The sequence below is a fragment of the Scardinius erythrophthalmus genome (genome assembly GCF_964197995.2).
Source record: "Scardinius erythrophthalmus genome assembly, chromosome: 18".
In the NCBI taxonomy this organism is placed as follows: Eukaryota; Metazoa; Chordata; class Actinopteri; order Cypriniformes; family Leuciscidae; genus Scardinius; species Scardinius erythrophthalmus.
Window position 1 is genome coordinate 11,800,470 of NC_138238.1, and position 19,014 is coordinate 11,819,483.

Below are 19,014 nucleotides of genomic sequence, written 5' to 3' on the forward strand. Positions count from 1 at the left end.
TAATGCTAAAGATGGCGATGATGATAACAATTTGCTGCATTTGAGAGTTGCTTAATTTACATAATTTCTTTAAATTTAGGTATTGCAAGTTAGGCGCCAACAAATCTTTGCTAGTCTGAATGCATGTACTCATGCTAGGCTTGTTGATTGAGTTCATAATTGCAATTAATAGTTAACATAATTAATTGCTTTTTATGTTTATGTATAATAGTTATTTTTGATCAGCTAAGCATCTACAGCGTTTTGAATTTGACAGAATTTTCTCCATCAACTGAACAGGGTGGTATGTTTTTTTGTTTTTGTTTTGTTTTTTTCAGGAATGGAAAAAACATTCCATTACATTTTCGTATTCGTGGCCAAAATGGCTTTGAGAGTTTTAGCCCTTGTTTAATGTCTAACAGGAAAGTCCTAATGCTATAAAGCAGGTTTAACGTGAAGCCTATGGTACAAATCGATGAACAATCAATCTCTATTTCGCATCAGTGAGGTTTTCTCTGCACTACCCTGGGGCAAGGTTTTAAGAGCATTTCAAAGAATAATAAAACAAATTTGACCTTAACTCTAGTCTAAACCCCTACAAGTTTGTGTGTGTGTGTGTGCCTTCTCGTGTTCAGCTTGGTTGATAGGATCAAGCAAAACATTGCAATTATAGGTCTGGATAAAAAAAATAAAAAGAAAAAAAAGAACTGAAAATGTGTTATAGTTGAAAAGGGCAGCTGCATCCTCGAGTGTGTGGGACATGGATGCATCTATGTATATCTCAGTGATGGACTGGCTTTGTCTTGCATAATTGTTATGGAAATGCAAGTGATGTAGTAAAGGCAGTGGGCCTGATGAATAATAGCAGGTGATGGAGAGAGATGGATAAATTGCAGATGGTGCTTTTTGGCTGTCAACAAAGCCAGCCTGTTTTCTGAGAGAAGATCTATTAGCGCAAATGAGAGCATACCACAGCTCTCTCCCTTTCTGCCATGCTCTCTCACGCCATCTCCCTTTTGCTCTCTCCCTGTCATGCTTTGTCGTTTTATTTTCCGAGTACCTCTCCTAACTCTCTTACCTATACATACACAAACACACGCTAGCCTAAGGGGATCAAAGAAAGCAAGTAGCTTCAAATCAATATTTAAATGAAGATATAATTAATGGACTCATAAATGTGTAGATGTTTCACCCCCAGAAAGTGGCCGTTCTGGTGCAAATGTCATCCGTGTTTGATGAAAGTGCAGCTTTATAATGAAATCAACAAGCTCGGCAGGCAGAATTAACTCTTTCCAGTCCTGCCCTTTTCATCCTGCTCTTTTGTGACTGAAATCAATCTCTTGTTAACTTATTTACAATCCACTTTATAGTCCCTGTCCCAAATTGCACATTTGGCTGTTCACACTTGAAATAGTTAACCCTAGGTCGTTCTAAACCCCAGTAAACGGAATCCTGGTTATCTTGCTTCACGTTTTACACTGCTCATAATTTACCCTGGGTTAAAAGTTAATCCTGGGTATTCATAAACTGATGTTTCCCAGTACAAATTCCTAAACCCTGGGTTAATGTTCTTATTTACATATCTGTGGTGTCAGTGTCGTTGATTACATGAACGCAGCACGCGACCATAGATTTTAGATGCAGCTAACTTTTTTATTTTGTATACGTGCTTCCATAGTCTGATAATGCAATACATATTTTTGCTTGTAATGTTTGTGTTCATAATGATTCACAATAAGAGGTGAATCAACACAAACAAGCGTTTTATTGATTTTTTTTTATTTATTATTATTATTAATATTACTATTACTTTTATTATTATCATCATCATTTTTGCTTTGTATACATTTTTCTGAGTTAGAAATTAATACCTGATTAAATTAGTCCAGGAAAGATACAGTATATTCTGCATTTGCTTTGCACTTGGCTTGCTTATATTTGTTTTTTCAATGACCAATGAGAAATAGAGGATGCAAAGTGTGTTTTTTCCTCACCACATTTGATTATAAAGCTTATACTCATGTACTTTGGATGTACAGTATAAATCAGAGTGCATTTTGGGCATTAAGAGTGAACTACAAATTAAATGAAATTGTTTACTCAGAACTTGCACACCAATGACTTTACGCCATATATAATGCCCTGCTCTATACCGACTGATTTTAAACACCTGAAAATGTTTAGTTCACTTTTCAAGCTAGCATACCTCTCTACTATCTCTCCTTTTATCACACACACACATTTAGTTATGCAGGTTGGTGTCACTAACGTTTCGCAGAGATGATCAGATCGCATTGTCAAGAGAAACCCTGACGTGAGGAGTGTGCTCAGCTTTGATAATTTCATTATAAATGTGGTCGCGGTGGGATCAGCCATAACAGTTCTCAAGTGGTGATTAATAGAAAAGATAATGAGTGATTAATTACCATGGTGCCATCAGGGCCCATTTATGCGGAAGTCATTGAAGAGACCTCTTTGTGTCAGTGCTGAAGAGACACCCCCACAGACACCGCACTGTCGGCCTGATACGTGCCCCGTCAAGGACGTCGCCACCTTCCTGCATTTTTTGTTTGCCGTGGATACAGGAAGAAGTTTATTCTGTGATTTCTGAGGTTGAAGTGACTTTTTGACTCATTGTGTTCGGTGACATGGTGTTATTTGCCCAATAATCATCTGTTTAAAACACTTTAGAGAACTTATTCATCTAAATGCCTTTTTAACAGACTGTTGATATTTCATTATGCATTTATTTTGTTGCATATGTCAGATTACTTATTTTACTTGCCAAATTCCAGAATCGTTTAGAAGCACTCTCCTTCACGTTCATTTTTGTGGATGAGTTTTGAGGATTTGTTGCAGTGGTTGAAGATTCATGATTTTGAAAGCAATTCAGTGAAGCTTTGAACTCTGATGTGTGTTGCCATTGTTAGATTAGTTGTATTAGCATGTAGAAAGCTTGCTGAAGACTGAGTAGTACATAATGTGTACATAGGTATTTAATGTGCACTTAAGTTCATTGAGTGCAGAGATTCTAAGTTTCCCTCCTTTTACCAACAGTCACTTTTGAGTACTATAATTAAGGCACTTAAAGGCAAGTACCCGTGTTCCCATTTTACGTGTTCTTTTTGTAGTGAAATATATATATATAAAGTTAAGTACTGCCATTTAGCACTACATTTTAATCCCCAGTATGTTTTAACCTTTTTTTCATCTCCACTATGTTTTTTACTTTTTTATTTAAGAAAACCATTTACAGTGTCCCTGCTGATTTGAATTTTTTTTTTGCTTTGTGGTTCCAGCTAATAGGGATTTTTTTTTTTTTTTTTTAAATAAGCCATGAAAAGCATTGCCGAAAACACTGAGGTAATGCTCTATAGAGGTAGTTACACTACCGTTCAAAAGTTTGGGGTGCTTTTTTATGTTTTGAATTCGTTTTGCTCACCAAGGCTGTGTTTGTTTGATGAAAAATACAGTAAAATCTGTAATATTGCTAATGTAATATTTTGATTTATTCTCTCAATTTTCAGCAGCTATTAGTGTCACATGATCCTTCAGAAATCTTTCTAGTATGCTGATTTGGTGCTCAATAGACATTTCTTATTATTATCAATGTTGAAACTCTTGCATTTTTTTATGGAAAACATGATAATTTTTTTTGCGGGATTCATTGAATAGAAAGTTCAAAAGAACAGCATTTATTTTAAATATAAATCTTATACAGACCTTCTCTTAAAGACATTATAAAGGTTTTACTGTCACTTTTGATCAATTTAATGCGCCCTTGCTAAATAAAATAATTTTAATAAACATACTGACCCCAAACTTTTAAATGGTAGTGTTAGTAACATCAATGAGATAAAATGTGAAGAAACTGCAAATAAAGTTTTTTTTTTTTCATCTGTCACCAGTGGTGATTCAGTTTTAAATTGTCACAAATTACCAGTGGTGGACAGTAACGAAGTAAATGTTATTCGTTACTGTACTTAAGTAGTTTTTTTGCGTATCTGTACTTTACTTGAGTATTTCAATTTTGGAAGACTTTTACTTTAACTCCACTACATTTCAAAGTCAAATATCTTACTTTTTACTCTACTACATTTTCAAAATCAGTCGTTCCTTTTTATTTATGAGTGGATAAAAACTTAACTGGTCAAACGAGCCACAAATCACTAGCCTACAACGTGCGTGCTTTGTTTTGAACTTGCCTTGGCGCTATCTGCGTGAACCAGAGCTGTTAAATATGAGAGTTGCGACCATAGACAGTATAAGGTTGCGACACACTAGGCTTGTTCGACTTGAACCGGAGCTGCACAGACCGATCAGTTTATGACATCGCGAGAGTGATTGAAAAGCATACAGAGCCGTCTACACTAGTACACTCTAATCGATCTCGCAGTATTTTAATATCATTCGAATGGTCTGTGCAGTGTGCAGCCGCTGTGATCTCGCCGCCGCGCGGTCACGTGATTCGTGTAGCTCTCAATAGTTACAAACAAATCGCGTTGCCAATGATTTTAAGCGGGGCAGAGCAATTATTTTAATTATTTTATTATAATTACTATTATTGCAGCAATTATCGGTAAATATTGACGCATAATGAGCATTGCTTATTACGTTGACACTAAAATTACTTGCATATAATAGCATTTTTTTTTCTGGGGAGTAGCAGAAACACTGCATTAATACGTTTTGGTGTTTAATTTTGGAAGGAAATAGGCTGCTCACATAACGTAGAAAAAAATAAAATAAAAAAATAAATAAATTATATATATATATATATATATATATATATATATATATATGTGTATATATATATATATATGTGTATATATATATATATATATGTGTATAAATGTGTGTGTGTGTGTGTGTGTGTGTGTATTTAATGGCATTGTGCAGGTTTATGTGAATGTATCATAACATTAGGATGTTTATAATAGGCCTATTATAACCATAGATGCTCGTGAAAAATATATACAGTAAATACTGTAAATGTATTATACCTTATGGGAACAGTCCCCTTCCGTCCAAAATTAAACACACAAAAAATGTATTCAATTCAAAAATATATATAATATAAATATATATAGAGACTAATTAATGTCATTTTATTAATAGATTCATGTGCCAAGAGTGACATTGGAGTCTTCACGTAGACTGAGTTAAGCAAGAGTCTTGTGACAAAAATTATAATAGGACATTATAGCCATAAAAAAATCATAGTACTTGGATACTTAAGTACATTTGAAGGCAAATACTTTTGTACTTTTACTCAAGTGAATGTTTAAAGGCAGCACTTCTACTTTTACTTGAGTAATATTTTACCTTGAGTATCTTTACTTTTACTCAAGTACATGGTATGTGTACTTCGTCCACCACTGCAAATTACTATTTCATACATTTTTATTAAAGTAGCCTATATGGGTCTTATTATTATTATTATTATTATTATTATTATTATTATTAGTTTTTCATCTGCAGAACCCTATACTATCTGAAATTATGCGATTGCCTTTTGTGCAGAGCAATGAAGTGAAGTTTCTGCTGTTCGATTTCCTAATATGAAATCCACGTACGTGTGTGTGTGTGTGTGTGTGTGTGTGTGTGTGTGTGTGTGTGTGTGTGTGGACACTAGCATGTTTGTCAGGACGTGGACATGGTGCAGAATTGCTGTGAAACCAGGCAAGTGACAGTACCTCAGCACTTGTCTTTCGTCACCGTTATGTGGAACAATTAGAGTTTAAAGCAGCACGCTTTCCTTTGTCACAAATCCAATAGCAATCATCCTCGTCCTTGGTACCCAAATCAGCCCACATTTAGATATTGATTGACTGCTGATGAGGACCACTCCATGTTTTTTTTTTTTTTTGGTGTGTGTGTGTTGTCATTATTGATTATCCAGCGATGATAGAGGCATCACCTGCATCTCTCTGAGAGAAGCTGATTTGGAGTGTTCACATAAGTAAAATGTCTTTCAAAGTTTGTCTCCAGGGCAAAAGCTTTCTCTCTAATTGTTTTCTACATGCCTGTTGAAGTGTTGTTCATTATTCTTTGATGTTATTGTTGGTAATGAAAAGCAGTGAGAAATTTAAACAGGGGTTTGAAGTCTTATTAGGATGCCTATTGAATGTTTCACTGATAAAGTATGTTAATTGTTCTCTGTGGAATTCTCTAATATGAAGGCAACTGGCATAGTACTGTGATTGAACACTATGTATTGCAATGTATTGATCTTTTGTAGCCGTGTCACCCGCAAATACTCATGAATGCTCACTCGCTTTCACTCAATGACATCTACACATTCTGATTACAGATGAGAAGTTGGTATTGATAAATATATTGATATCACCTTGAGAAGTACTTCTGGCTTCGTGCCAACTCCTGTATGCACAAGCAAGGAAAATTGTGCACCATGTGCACATGATAGATAAACTATGTCCATCAAAGAGACAAAATAAGCAGTGTGCCATCGGTTATGGATTGGATTTTGTATGAAGGTTGTGAATCCTGCTTTTAGGGCAGTCAGCCAGTCAGTTGCATGGAGAAATTACAGGGAATGCATCATTAATTAAACTCCACCACTGGAATACTGATGCTCACGCAATCAATGGCAGCATAATTGCTTGTCATGCATGTTGTGGCAAGAGAAATTTCCTTCCAATCTTTGCAGACATTTGATTAGCCAGGTCCTCCAAACTTTTTTATATGGAACAAATGAATTATTCAACCACCTGTTTCTGTCTGTGCTGGAAAACAGCCAGTGTGCTGTCAATGGCCTCTCTCTCTTTCTCTCTATCTCTCTTTCTCTGCTTTATTCTGCTTTGCACTTTTCGCCTCTTGCATTTTGGTAATATTTTTCCTTCTTCTTATCTCAAACTCATCAGATTCCCTGCATACTGCCTCACACGTGTGTGTGTGTGTGTGTGTGTGTGTGTGTGTGTGTGTGTGTGTGTGTGTCCAGAGGTGCTTTGTTTTCCTTAGTCAGAGTCATGTCACTTATACGGTCAGTCTCTACTTTTAGCCCTAAATCAAAGATTTTGACAAAGAAAACTGACAACTTAGATTCGTTTGAAACTACAGTTTATGTACAGATATTTGCTAATGTTTCTTCCCTCTTTCTTTCATCTCTTACTCTTCCTGCTACAGCAACTGATGAGAGAAAGGCAGCAGATGGCCAGTCGCCCTTTTGCATCGGTTGCGGTGACACTGGATGTTGGCGGAGCTCAAGTAGAACTGCTTCAGGGTGGAATCGAGGTTAGTTTCACCTTTGAACTTGGTATTTATCCAGTTAGGTTTTAATCTACACACAAAATTGCAATGTACAGTTAGTGTACATGCAACAAAAATTCTCAATATATACATAATGACATACAATTCAGGTACATCGTTAATATTACAATGAGTTTTATGCATTTTTTTTATTTAGACATTTAGTTCCATAAAAACTATTATTAATATAATTATTGCATTTTTTTTGCAGTCACTCCGTGACAAGCCACTAGAAAATATTTCAAATTCAAGCTACATTAGTGTTTTTAAGGTAGATTAATTGTAACTTAATATAATTTTGTGTAGAGCAGTGTGGGTAACATGCAAATTTGTACTTTTATTTTCGTTTTAAGGCATTTTTGAGCAAAATGTAAACACATATATATGTGGTTTACAGTCTAAATAAGTGCCAAGCTGAAACTGTTTGCAGTTTGACAGCTCTAATTTAAGAGCATCGGGATTCATGGTTGTTACACAACAGACACGCACACAGACCTGTGAGCACAGATGTACCTGTCGTACAGCAGAGACGTTGAAAACGCACGTCCAGCAGCACTTGATGTGCCTCTCCAGAATCCATTAGTGTAGAGTGGAGTGGTGCTCAGTGAGCATTATGGGCTGTGGGAGGACAAGCCACAAATGAAGAGAGCAGAAAACAACATACTCGTCAAGTTGAACGCTCCTCCAGCTGAACGCTGTTCAAAATAGATCTTTTTAAACAAACTTCAGCTTCACTCTTATCAGCATATGGCTCTCATTTACTGGGACATCAGCCTTGTTAAAAGAGACACTTAAGTCCAGTGAAACTGCGTCCACAAGCCAGCTGTTGAGAGTAGAAGTTTTTGTGAACAGAAGTTGTTTTGATAGTTAACATTTTGGCTTCACGTAGTACAGTAACCGCATATGCAGTATTTTGTTTTTCTCATAGCATATTGTATGGTAAGAGAGTCTGCAACATGTCGTTCCTCTTCTAAAATGCTGTTGTTTCTCATCACTTTTTAAGTTCTGTCACCTTTGTAGTAGAAGGAGAGATACCCTTTGATACCGGATTCCTGTTGTTCTCTTCTCATCCTCTCGAAGGCTTAATTTCGACCAGCGCAAATCTCCCAAGCAGTTGCCACTAACAGAGTCTCAAGGGACCCGTTATGAGCCAGCCCGCCACCTTTTAGAGCTGCCTGTTTCAACTTGTTCCCTCAAAGCTTTGATTGCAATAGCATTTCAAGTTTGTATTCAAAATTAGCCAGGGAATATTTTATTGCAACCAAATGAAACTCAAAACAAATGCTCAGTAGCATTCTCTGCAGTTTTGTCCACAGTGGCTTTCTGAGATTTTTTTCTACATGCCTCTCTACAAATGTTTCTGTTTATTATTTCTAGCTTATAAGACAACTTGGTATGAAACCTTAAACATATATTTAGGTTTAGTGTTATAGCATATGTGTCCCCTCATGTTGTTCTTCCCCAGCTCTCATCATGTGTTCAGTGATCAGCATTGACACTTCTTGGAGTCTATTGAGGCAGATCCAGATGTTGGCCCCACTTTGCTAGGATCTGGCAGCAGCTGAAGGTGAAAGGAGGGAAATGAGAGCAATTCTGTTCTATAAAGGTTAATGAGACAGCATCTGGTGCTGTTGAATTGTTTAGCATAACCTGCTAATAAAAAAGAGGACAATCCAGACAGTTCAGCACAGTAATATGTGTCTGTAGCTATGCTTCTGTTTGTAGTTATCACAGATTAGCTCACCCAAGACTAATGTTAATAGCAGGTTTGTTTTGTAATGTTTTTTTGCACTATTATTGGTAGTTAAGGAGAGGCATGATAGGAAATTATGAGTGGAATGGGATTAGAACATGGATTTGCATCCACATCTCCAGTTTGAGTGCCACAGCTCAGTACTGTATGTCTGAAGCACATGTGCATACCACTAAGCCTCAGGTCGGACATCTAAAAGCCTTAAACCTTTTCGTTTCAAAACGTTTCGTTTATTTTTTTTTATTTTTTATTTTTTTTAAACCATACAATGAAAGTCAGTGAGGTCCAATTTTGTTTTGGACCCCTTTGACTTTAATTTATGAGAAACCATTTTTCTTTTCTTTTTTAGATTTGATTTTTTGCCATGTTATTTATAGCACAATGTTTGAAAATAATGGGTAGACAGAAAGAAAAAGAAAAAACTAGCTGCGACAGCTGCTAGAACTTTACCAGGAAAAAATACGGTAGCAACATGCTAATTTGGAAGCATTTAACTTAAATTTACAGTAAAAAAAAAAGACATTTACTGTAAATTATAAGATGACTTGTTCTTTTTCACTTCCAAAAACTAAATTTAACAGTATTTTACAGTAAAATTACATTAAATGTCCCATTTATATTTATTACGGTTTTTCCTCTGTATTAGTTAACCAAGTAACAGATTTTCACCGTAGCATTTTTAGTTAAACTAATCATTTTTTTACAGTGCAAGCTGGGAATGGGATGGCATGTTCGTTGTCCCACGTGATATTTGATATATAATGACAGGAAATGCTGCTTTCTGTAATCTCTACAGGGTCAGTTTCTGTCTGCCACAGGTCATGTTAAGACTGCTCTGTCTGTGCGTTAGGCTGGGATGGTCTGTGTTGGGCTCAACCGGACTGGAGGAAAAAATGTTGTGCGTCGAGGTCAGCAGAAGTGCATTATGAAGCCAATGTGGGGCCAGCCCATTTAAAATGGTGCAGATGACACAGATGCTGCTCCGCCACCATGGCCAGCGCACAACATATGGGCCCGTTAACAGTTGCAGAGTATGATGGATGGAGGCTGTCACCAGGCAACAAAGAGAGGCCATTTAAATTATACTGTGTATGTAGCCGTTCTTGTGTTTGAGAGTGCTCAATAGTGAGCTCTTATCTACAGACCAGCGCTCATGCTCCCTGTCACTGCAAATGCTCCGATTAGCCATGCAAATGAGATGCTTTGCCGTCTGTTAAAAGCTGGTGAAACGTATAGATGAAGAGGATCATCGTCTTGCTTTATGACTTGGTTTCCAATGTATTTCCATTTCCATTCTCTGCTGCTTAATACTCACAGCAGCAGTAGCAGCTTATCAGCTTCATCTTCAGCAGCAGCGATATTATGATACATATTTTTAAATGCGTATAGAGATGAACACAGCAGAGGAAATTAGAGATGGGTGGAAAAAAGATAACAAAATAATGAAACGAGGTATCGAATGTGGTCATAAATAATACCAGATATTCACCAGTTGGTCACATTAAGAAGATACAAGGTGGAAAAACAGTGAATTAAATATGTACAGGATAAAGCAAGTAAACAGAAAGTGTCGGACATGTTGGCCAGACCTGAAGACAAGGCCCATAAAGTGTCTCAGTGTCTAATTAGAATGTGGCTCAGTGGCACTGAGCTGTTTTCATCAGGTTAGTCGATGCATGCGAGTAGAATGGAGTTGGCCCTCAATTAGTTGTAAATCAGCAGGGTTGTATGAGAGACATCTGTTTGCTGGCTAGTTCATGTGTTTTATAGCCTTTCTTGTTTTCTCCTGAGACAAAATGCTGATTTGGTGCTGATTTGGTGCTTGGTTATTATAATCAATGTTGAAAACAGTTGTGCTGCTCAATATATCTGTGGAAACTGTGAAGCATTATTTTCAGGATTCTTTGATGAATAGAAAGTTCAGGAGAACAACATGTATTTAAAATGGAACTCTTTTGATCAAACCCACATTGGAAATTTATCAACATTGGAACTCAACATTATAAATGTCTTTACTGTCACTTTTGATCAATTTAATGTGTCCTTGCTGAATAAAATTATAAAAATTTCATATGGACCTGAAACCTGATTATTATAATACTATGGTTTTACATACACTATAGTATAGTGATTAGAAAGGAAAATCCAATTACTTTTAAAAGTAAAAGCTCTTCCTCAAAAGCCCCAACATTTAAGGTATCATTTTATGTCTGTAGTGCAAACTGTGTGAGTTATGGATTTATGAAAACCTCTTAAATCACCTACTCCAGTGCATCTTTGCAGCACGTGTGCTATAATGTAATCCGCTGTAATCTCAGTTTTCAAAAAAACAACAACACTTTGCTTAGCTTGCTAGTAGGGCTCTAAACTGAATTGTCATTCATTAACTGTGTTATGGCAATGCTCCCTAAATGGCCTGCTATTGGATTACTCTAATCTGTATGGTGTAAGACTAATGTGAATGAGACGAATATCACTGAATCCAAAACCATAAAGAATGAGAGTAAGCATATGAAAATGGATTCGTCTGATCATTTGGAGTTGTTGGGAGGGCTGAAGACCTTGTTAGGTGGTTTATACATTGAATAAACAGTCCCCACAAACTCATTACAGATTAATGAGAATCTTTTAGGGTCATTTTGTTATAGTTTTTTTATACGATTAATGTTTTAAAGAAGTTTTATAGATAGAAACCTTACTTATTTTTTTATACAATTTTATACACAAAAGACTGCATAATAAAATTACATTTTATTCTAAACTAAAAAAAAAAAAATCCTGTGAGGAATTTTCATTCAAATATATTAACTATTTCTTTCCCCATATCTTTTTTTTTTTTTTAAGTTATCAGTCAGCACCAGCATTTTTGATTATTTTCAAAAAAAAAAAAAAAAAAATATGGTCCCCAGAATATTTTGTTGTATGAATACCTGAACATGCAATATATCAAAATAAAGAACAGAGCCTCTGCTTTAAAAAATAAAAAATAAAAAATCCTTCATACATTCTTTTTTTTTATCAACAATTGAATTTGAATTTTGAACAAAAAGCTGAGAAAATCATGTTTTTGTCAAAGACTATGTCTGGATTAGATTCAGAACGATGATCAAAACATAGATTGAGAGTAGATCGCTTCCATCAACACAGTCCAGACAAGCTTCACAGTCCTATACCTCTCCCTGCATCGACATTTTAATTGGTAACGTTTTGATTTACATGCGGTTTACTTTGATGATCACGTTATTTTACATGTGCAGCAATGCTTCAATCGTTCTTTTGTTTCTTCTATTGTTTCTGCTGCTTCTTCGCCTGTGTTTTGATCCAGAGATTCTGTACTCTTTCAGAAGATGTGTAACAGTGAAAACATGGTGTGTGTCTCAATCAACTCCATAGCTTTCTAGGTTGTGAACCAGTAAATAGTGCACATGAATTCGGGCACTGGTAAGGACAGTAAGGACACATGATCTCATCACTACTAGTATTTATGAACAACAGTAGAACTGACATCTTTATTGTATTACTTTTTAATATTATTTAAAAAACATCATGATACATACTTTGCTTGTTACATATTTCAGCTGTAAACAAATTATGAACGTTAACTAGATGAGTTGGCTCATGTGATTTATGTTTTGCTCTTCAGAATGTCCGTTAGGGGAACATAGTGAGCTTCGAGGCTCCCTGGTTTTCACGGTGCATTATGGGACTTTTTAGGGAGCAAACATTTCATTGCACTGAAAGGATTTTGCGATTGAGACAGCCTGAGCAGTGCCCTGACTACTGAACTAGGGAGCTGATTGAGACACACCCATGGATTTCCGGAAAATTCTGTCAATGGCTGGGAAGCGTTATGTCATAAATAAATGAAAATTAGGTCTATGGCAGGGAAAGGGTTAAAAGACCCAAAGGAAGAAAAAAAAAAGCATTAAAATTAGTCATGAGTTACAAGCTTTCTAACTTAAATGACAGAGAAAAGCATCATTCTCAAAGTACTTTTATGTGTAGTCACCCCTTTGAGCAAGAGTCTATTGTAATGTATGTTTGGGTTTGAAATTGAAATGGATCTTTATATAATGCATAACTACCAAGCTCAGACAATAGCTGTGGCCAGAAATGGATACTTAAGTGTGGTGATGAAAATGGAGACGTGTAATTAAGTGTGATATTTAGCATGAATCATTTGATTGGTGTGTTTTGCCAGAAATAATTAGGTTTGCTGTGTCATTCAAAAGCAAAAAGAGGCATTTGTGTGCGATGGGCAGATTTAAGAGTCTTGAGGCCGCTGTCAAACCATTAGCAGTTACTGTTTGTGCTGTCTGTCACATGATAAATAGGGTGCTCTGTGGTGGATTAGAAACTAGACCCTGATAGTCTGGCTAGCAGAACAAATACTTGTATTGACATCCATTTTTCATGGTTTCTCTTTGATCCATGGTGTAAACTCAGCCTTGTCCTTAAGATACAAGTAGGTCTTTAGCAAGTGAAGGATATATCTTTACAGACTGATTTTGATAAAGAAATAGCATGCAGTGTGAGAGAAAATCAAGAGGAAAAACAGTGATATTCTGCACACGGAGGAATGAGGGAGCTAGAAGGGATGCTAGACACCCCTTGCCACCCCCTGTCACTCAGAAACAATGGCTTTGAACTTTTTAAGTGCAGCACAAGTGGCCTCTTTTCCTCTCAAAGAGACAGATATTGCTCTGATAACAGCCTCTGTCAGCCAGGCTTGATGGACATCACTTTCAGCGCGGGCTTAATTTGACCTTTCACAAGCCCCTCCATGCCTGTGCCACCACATTTCATGAGTTCTCTCACAAAATGAGAGAGTGATGGGCTTGGGGATACTTTCATTTTAGAACTGAACACATTTTCTATTATTTTATTAGCCAAGAGGAACATTTTGCACTTCATTCTTATTTGTTTTTAATAATAAATATTTAATACATTTCAGAAAATTACTATGTGGCTACTACTGTATGAGACACTTGTTACACACTGCAGTGAGCTAGATCTATATTATGTATGGTAAAACATGGTACTTACTTGTGGTAAATCAAGAAAACGAGATTTAAACAATAAGACTAACTGTATTGAGCTATATAACATTAGATTTCTGTCGATGAATGTATCCAAACAGTTGCTCACCTGTCTAATAAACACACTCAGGGCCCTATTTTAATGTTCTAAGCGCATGGTCTAAAGCGCAGGGCGCAAGTTCACTTAGGGTGTGTCCGAATCCACTTTTGCTATTTTAACGACGGGAAAAATTGTCACGCACCAGGCTCATGGTCTAAAAGTGTTGTCCCTATTCTCTTAATAAACCTAGTATTGGGTGTGTTTTGGGATTTACGTGCGTTAAACCAATCAGAGTCTCATCTCCCATTCTCTTTAAATGCCAGTTGTGCTCGCGGCATGGCAGATTCGCTATTTACATGACAGAATTTGATAGTGGAAAAACCGAAGCCGTCTCCAGAGCGCAAACAGAACTGCTCGTGTGCGAGGTTAAAGTGCGCAAGCAGATCATCTACGTAACAAGCCGGATTCCACCATATCTTTATGTACACAATAATAATCTTTTACATTGTAATCCTTTTAATTTTAAAGGAGACATATCATGCTTTTAAATTGTTCCTTTTTACATATAAATCATACATTTGTAGTCTATATAAAGCGGAACTGCAATGCTTGGGTCTGAATTCCTCATTATTATAGCTCCACAGGCCCCTTTTCTACCCCTTTTCTGAGGTGCGTCTCAATCAACCCGTTTTGGTGCGGTCTCTTTAAATACAACTGAGACACTTCATACCCCGCCCCCTCTCCAGGTTGCAGAGGTTCAACTCCACCCCGTTCAGCCATTTTTGTAGTTTGATAGCAGAGATACGATTATCTAGCGGCACAGAAACTTTTTATTCACACGTTATTAACAAAATGTCAACAACGGAAGACTTGTCCATCCAGCCTTACATGTTCGAGCCAGAGTCAGAGCCGGAGCGAGATGAAAATGAAGACGACGAATCTGCAGAACAACGTCTTCATATGGATGTATCGCAATGGTGTGTACTGTATTTACACATGAAACTTTGGTCTTCCGATCTTTTACCACCGTGTCGATTTATTTTGATTAATATGTGCGAGGGAGAGAGAGCAAGACAGCGTCTAGTTTGGAGACGGTTTTCTCTTGTTTACACGTTCGTCTGGCTCTGAAGAGAGAGAGAGTGAGCGCGCGCGCGACCGGGTCTCTCTCTCTCTGCTCGTTCTTTCAGTTAAACATGTGTCCTGACACAAGCGCGGCAGTTCATCTACATTAGACGGTGTAATGAAGTGTGTGGGTTACTACATCCAACAACCGAACATTTTAACTTGCCCTCTCGTAACTTCTGCATCCTTTAGCTTGGACTACAAAATTGCAGTGAGAAATAGAAATGGCGGATTGCTCGAAGTGTTGGGCCGGGAGTCAATGTCCTTATTTGGCAGTTCCGCTGCAAATACTGTGACGTATTAGTTCACAAAACGTCATAGATAACAGAAAAATCGGAACAGGTTGAAAAATATGACCAAAACAGAATATAAAGATATCAACGAAGCACCTGAAGAGAATAATTTCATATTTTCTGTACTTCTAAACACTCCAAATATACAACAAAATGCATTTAAGGGCTAAAAAAGTGGATTTAGCATGATATGTCCCCTTTAATATTTGGCATGTCTGTGTGCTGCTGTGCGTCCCTGTGTGTTTAATAAGCAGAATGTACGTGCATTGTGGACCCGCCTATAGGTGCACATTACTAACGCGCTCTTTAACAAAAACAAATATTGCACCATTGACTTTAGACCAGGTTTCAGTTGGTCAATGGGGCAGTCTATTTCTGTTGCCTCAAAATAGCAATGCGCCAGAATACACCTCGTTTTCAGACCAGCATGCCCATGGGCGCACAAACGGTCCCAAATGCATTTGCTATTTAAACAACGTGGCGCAGAATGTGAAAATGATAACTACGTCAGGCTGAAACTAGCAAAAAACACTTGCGTCGCGCTTGGCGCTGCATTGCGCCGGGTGTAAGATAGGGCCCAATACATTAAAGCATCTTTGGTGTTTCCATGGTTTCTACAGAATAAAACCGAAAAACGAGGGTAACGTGGGTATGATGTCATTGATAGGTGAGGCACGGACACGGACCGTTTCCTGGTTAAAATTGCTTATTTCTCTGTATTTAGACATTCTTGCAAACAGTAAACAAAATATATAACATTGTTCTAGTGGTTTTTGGATATTTTAATCCAAAAATCTTTCATATTTTGCCTTTAAACTGGAAAACAGATTGGCAGAGCTGGATGGTCTGTTTGATTGTGTGATATGGCGCAGTAGGACACAAAAAAACATTTTAATGATCTGCAGATCAATCCAAAGCCACATAGAGCTCATTTAAATGTCTGCTGTATGCTTCAATAATTGTCATAATTATATTGTGGTGAGAAAGAGCCAGGTTTGTATTAAACATTCCTGCTTTAGAGAAAGGTACCTTAGGGTAACTTTGTTGGTTTGACGTCTGGCGCTTAATTCCAATTATAGGCTCCATGAGGACCGTTCTTGGCAGAAAAAATTAGTTGGCGTCTGTTCCCTTTTTGTGCCTTTCAATGTTTTTTTTACACACATTTTGGCAACTGGGGTAAGATATTAAAGCGCCATTTTGTGGAGAGCCATTGGCTGCCAAAGTCTGTGATCTTGCAGCACGCTCTTGGAAGAGCTCTTGAAGAGGCACTCTCTTTAAATGGTGAATAAAGCCACTCTATAGCTGAGTCAGTTTGTGTTGGAGGGCCAGAGATGAGAGTGTATTAATGAGCTAAGGGAATCTTAAAAGACAACACCCCATACACAAAACATTTCTATTCAATGACAGAGACATTTATGACTCCCTTTGTCATTAAAACACATAAAACAATCGACAAGTCCTTCTAGAAAAGCATTCATATGCATGTGAGTGGACCAATCCTCTGCATTTTAGCTGAATAATCTGCAATGTGAGATACAAGATGACATTTTAAAATCACTGCGATTGCCTGTGGCTTCTTTCCTCCTCATTCCACTATGCTGAGACTCGCTGATGCATACTTCTATCCAGAGCAGCGTTTATAGGAACAGAGAGCGAGTGCTACAACACGACCCGAGTTGGTAGTCGTCAACCTCAAATGTCACATTTTCTCTGCGTGTGCGTGCATGATGTGAACTTTGAAAGTGGTTTGCTTTGAGTTTCGGGGTAGGTGATTTTGTTACTGAGATGATCACGATGTGAATTTTCCTTTTCTGTCGACGTGCGAGAGACATCCTACAATGTCATCTCACACAGAGCACTATGACATTTGTGACTGATGGTGATGTGTTGAGGAGGCCGCTTGTTATATATGACACATTTCCTCTGATCTCTCCACAGGGACCGCCCAAGCCAGTGGCCGTGGAACCCTGTTCTGGGGGTAAAGCAGCAGTGCTCACGGTGCTCTTGTGTCTCCCACGAGGAGCATCTGGTGTTCCTCCACCCGGCCAGTCAGGTCAGTATTTTAGAAACGTGTCTTAAAACGTGTCCCCACTTTACATGTACTTGTTTTGCATGTAGCCTTCCTGAAGCTCACACTGCAGAGCATGGTGCTAGCAACCCCAAGGTAATGGGTTTGATTTTTAGAGAATGCATTCATTTATCAGCTGTATAGCTTTAATTCAATGTAATTCACCATTTTGTGAATGCTACAGATAAATTTAAGCATCACAATATTATAATGTACATTATGAAAATAGAATATTTTGAGATTTGCTAAAGATTACATTTAACAGCAGTATTACATTATTAGTGTTTTAGAAGATTTAGATAACTTCTAAGCAATACAGCCAATGTAGTCTAAATGTAAAAATTAAGGAAATTAACATGCTCAAATATGTCTATACTGATACAGTATATTATATACTGATAAAAAAAAAAAAAAAACACCTCTAATATCTGCAGAAAACTGATATCATACGCATGCATTGTAAATCCCTAATGTTCATGCATGTTCTTTGGCACTTGTATTATCCTCCTGGTAATTTTATCCCTAACATAAAATTTGACTGAAATTTAAAACTCTGACATGGTTCAGGCAGCTTCTCCGTTAATGTGTTACACCGAATTATCATGCCCACTGCGCACTTATGTTGCAGTCTGGTTCATTCCCCATGTGAGAATTAATTTCATGCAGGAAGTCAGAGAACTTCTCCAGTGTTCCCCTGGTGGTCTGATGTAAGTTTGTCTGTGACTGCCGGTCATATCCTCTTACACCACTATGGCTAACCCCAGTCTGAATGTCTCCTGTCTATAGCCTGAATAAAACAGATCTACCAGTCTGTTACAGCTTATTGGACTCAGAAAATCGAGTAGGCATTGAACCTCTCATTGTCCTTGACTTTGAGACAAAGGATTGTCATGTTCCTGTGAACACCAAACGTGGCCTCTACAAATGTAAAACAAAAAATAATCAATACAATAATGATGGTGTCCAGTTTCTGTCTTTTTTCCACATCTTTGTCATTCACCTTCAACTGGCAGCACCTTTTCTGAGGGCTCGTACTGACGTATAACACGCGCACATATTTAGACGCAGTGCTTTAAAAGCCATGTCAGCTTGAGGTCTGTCTCATAGACCTCTGTCTGGCTTTAAGAGCTACAGAGTGATTCGTTTGGCTTGAGAAAAAAACCTTTTACCCTCTCCCCTTCTCAGCAGGCCTGTCAGTCAACATGCTGTTTTATGGGACATTGTCCCTTTAAGCTTGACTTTCTCCCCAGGAACTTGACTGATCTGGAGAAAAAACAAACAAAAAACTTTTGTTTCAGAAAAGCTTCTCTAATAGCTCATCTTGTTTTTGACAAGCACAAACAGAGGCAACAAATAACTGCATAAAAACAACAAATGATATTCGCCAAAAAAATGTTTGGTGATATCTGAAGAAAGTTGAATCTGTCGTGTAATTTCATGGCACTGAAAAC

General features: G+C 37.4%; 1 protein-coding gene across 1 annotated transcript in view; it reads left to right on the forward strand.

The window, feature by feature from the left end:
- atrnl1b (attractin-like 1b) overlaps positions 1-19,014 on the forward strand; it is a 93,557-nt gene that overhangs the window by 70,492 nt on the left and 4,051 nt on the right. The window contains exons 27-28 of the mRNA XM_081393527.1: positions 7,126-7,233; positions 17,434-17,548. Coding sequence (XP_081249653.1) covers positions 7,126-7,233; positions 17,434-17,548 — 223 coding nt within the window. The remainder of the gene's footprint in view (positions 1-7,125; positions 7,234-17,433; positions 17,549-19,014) is intronic.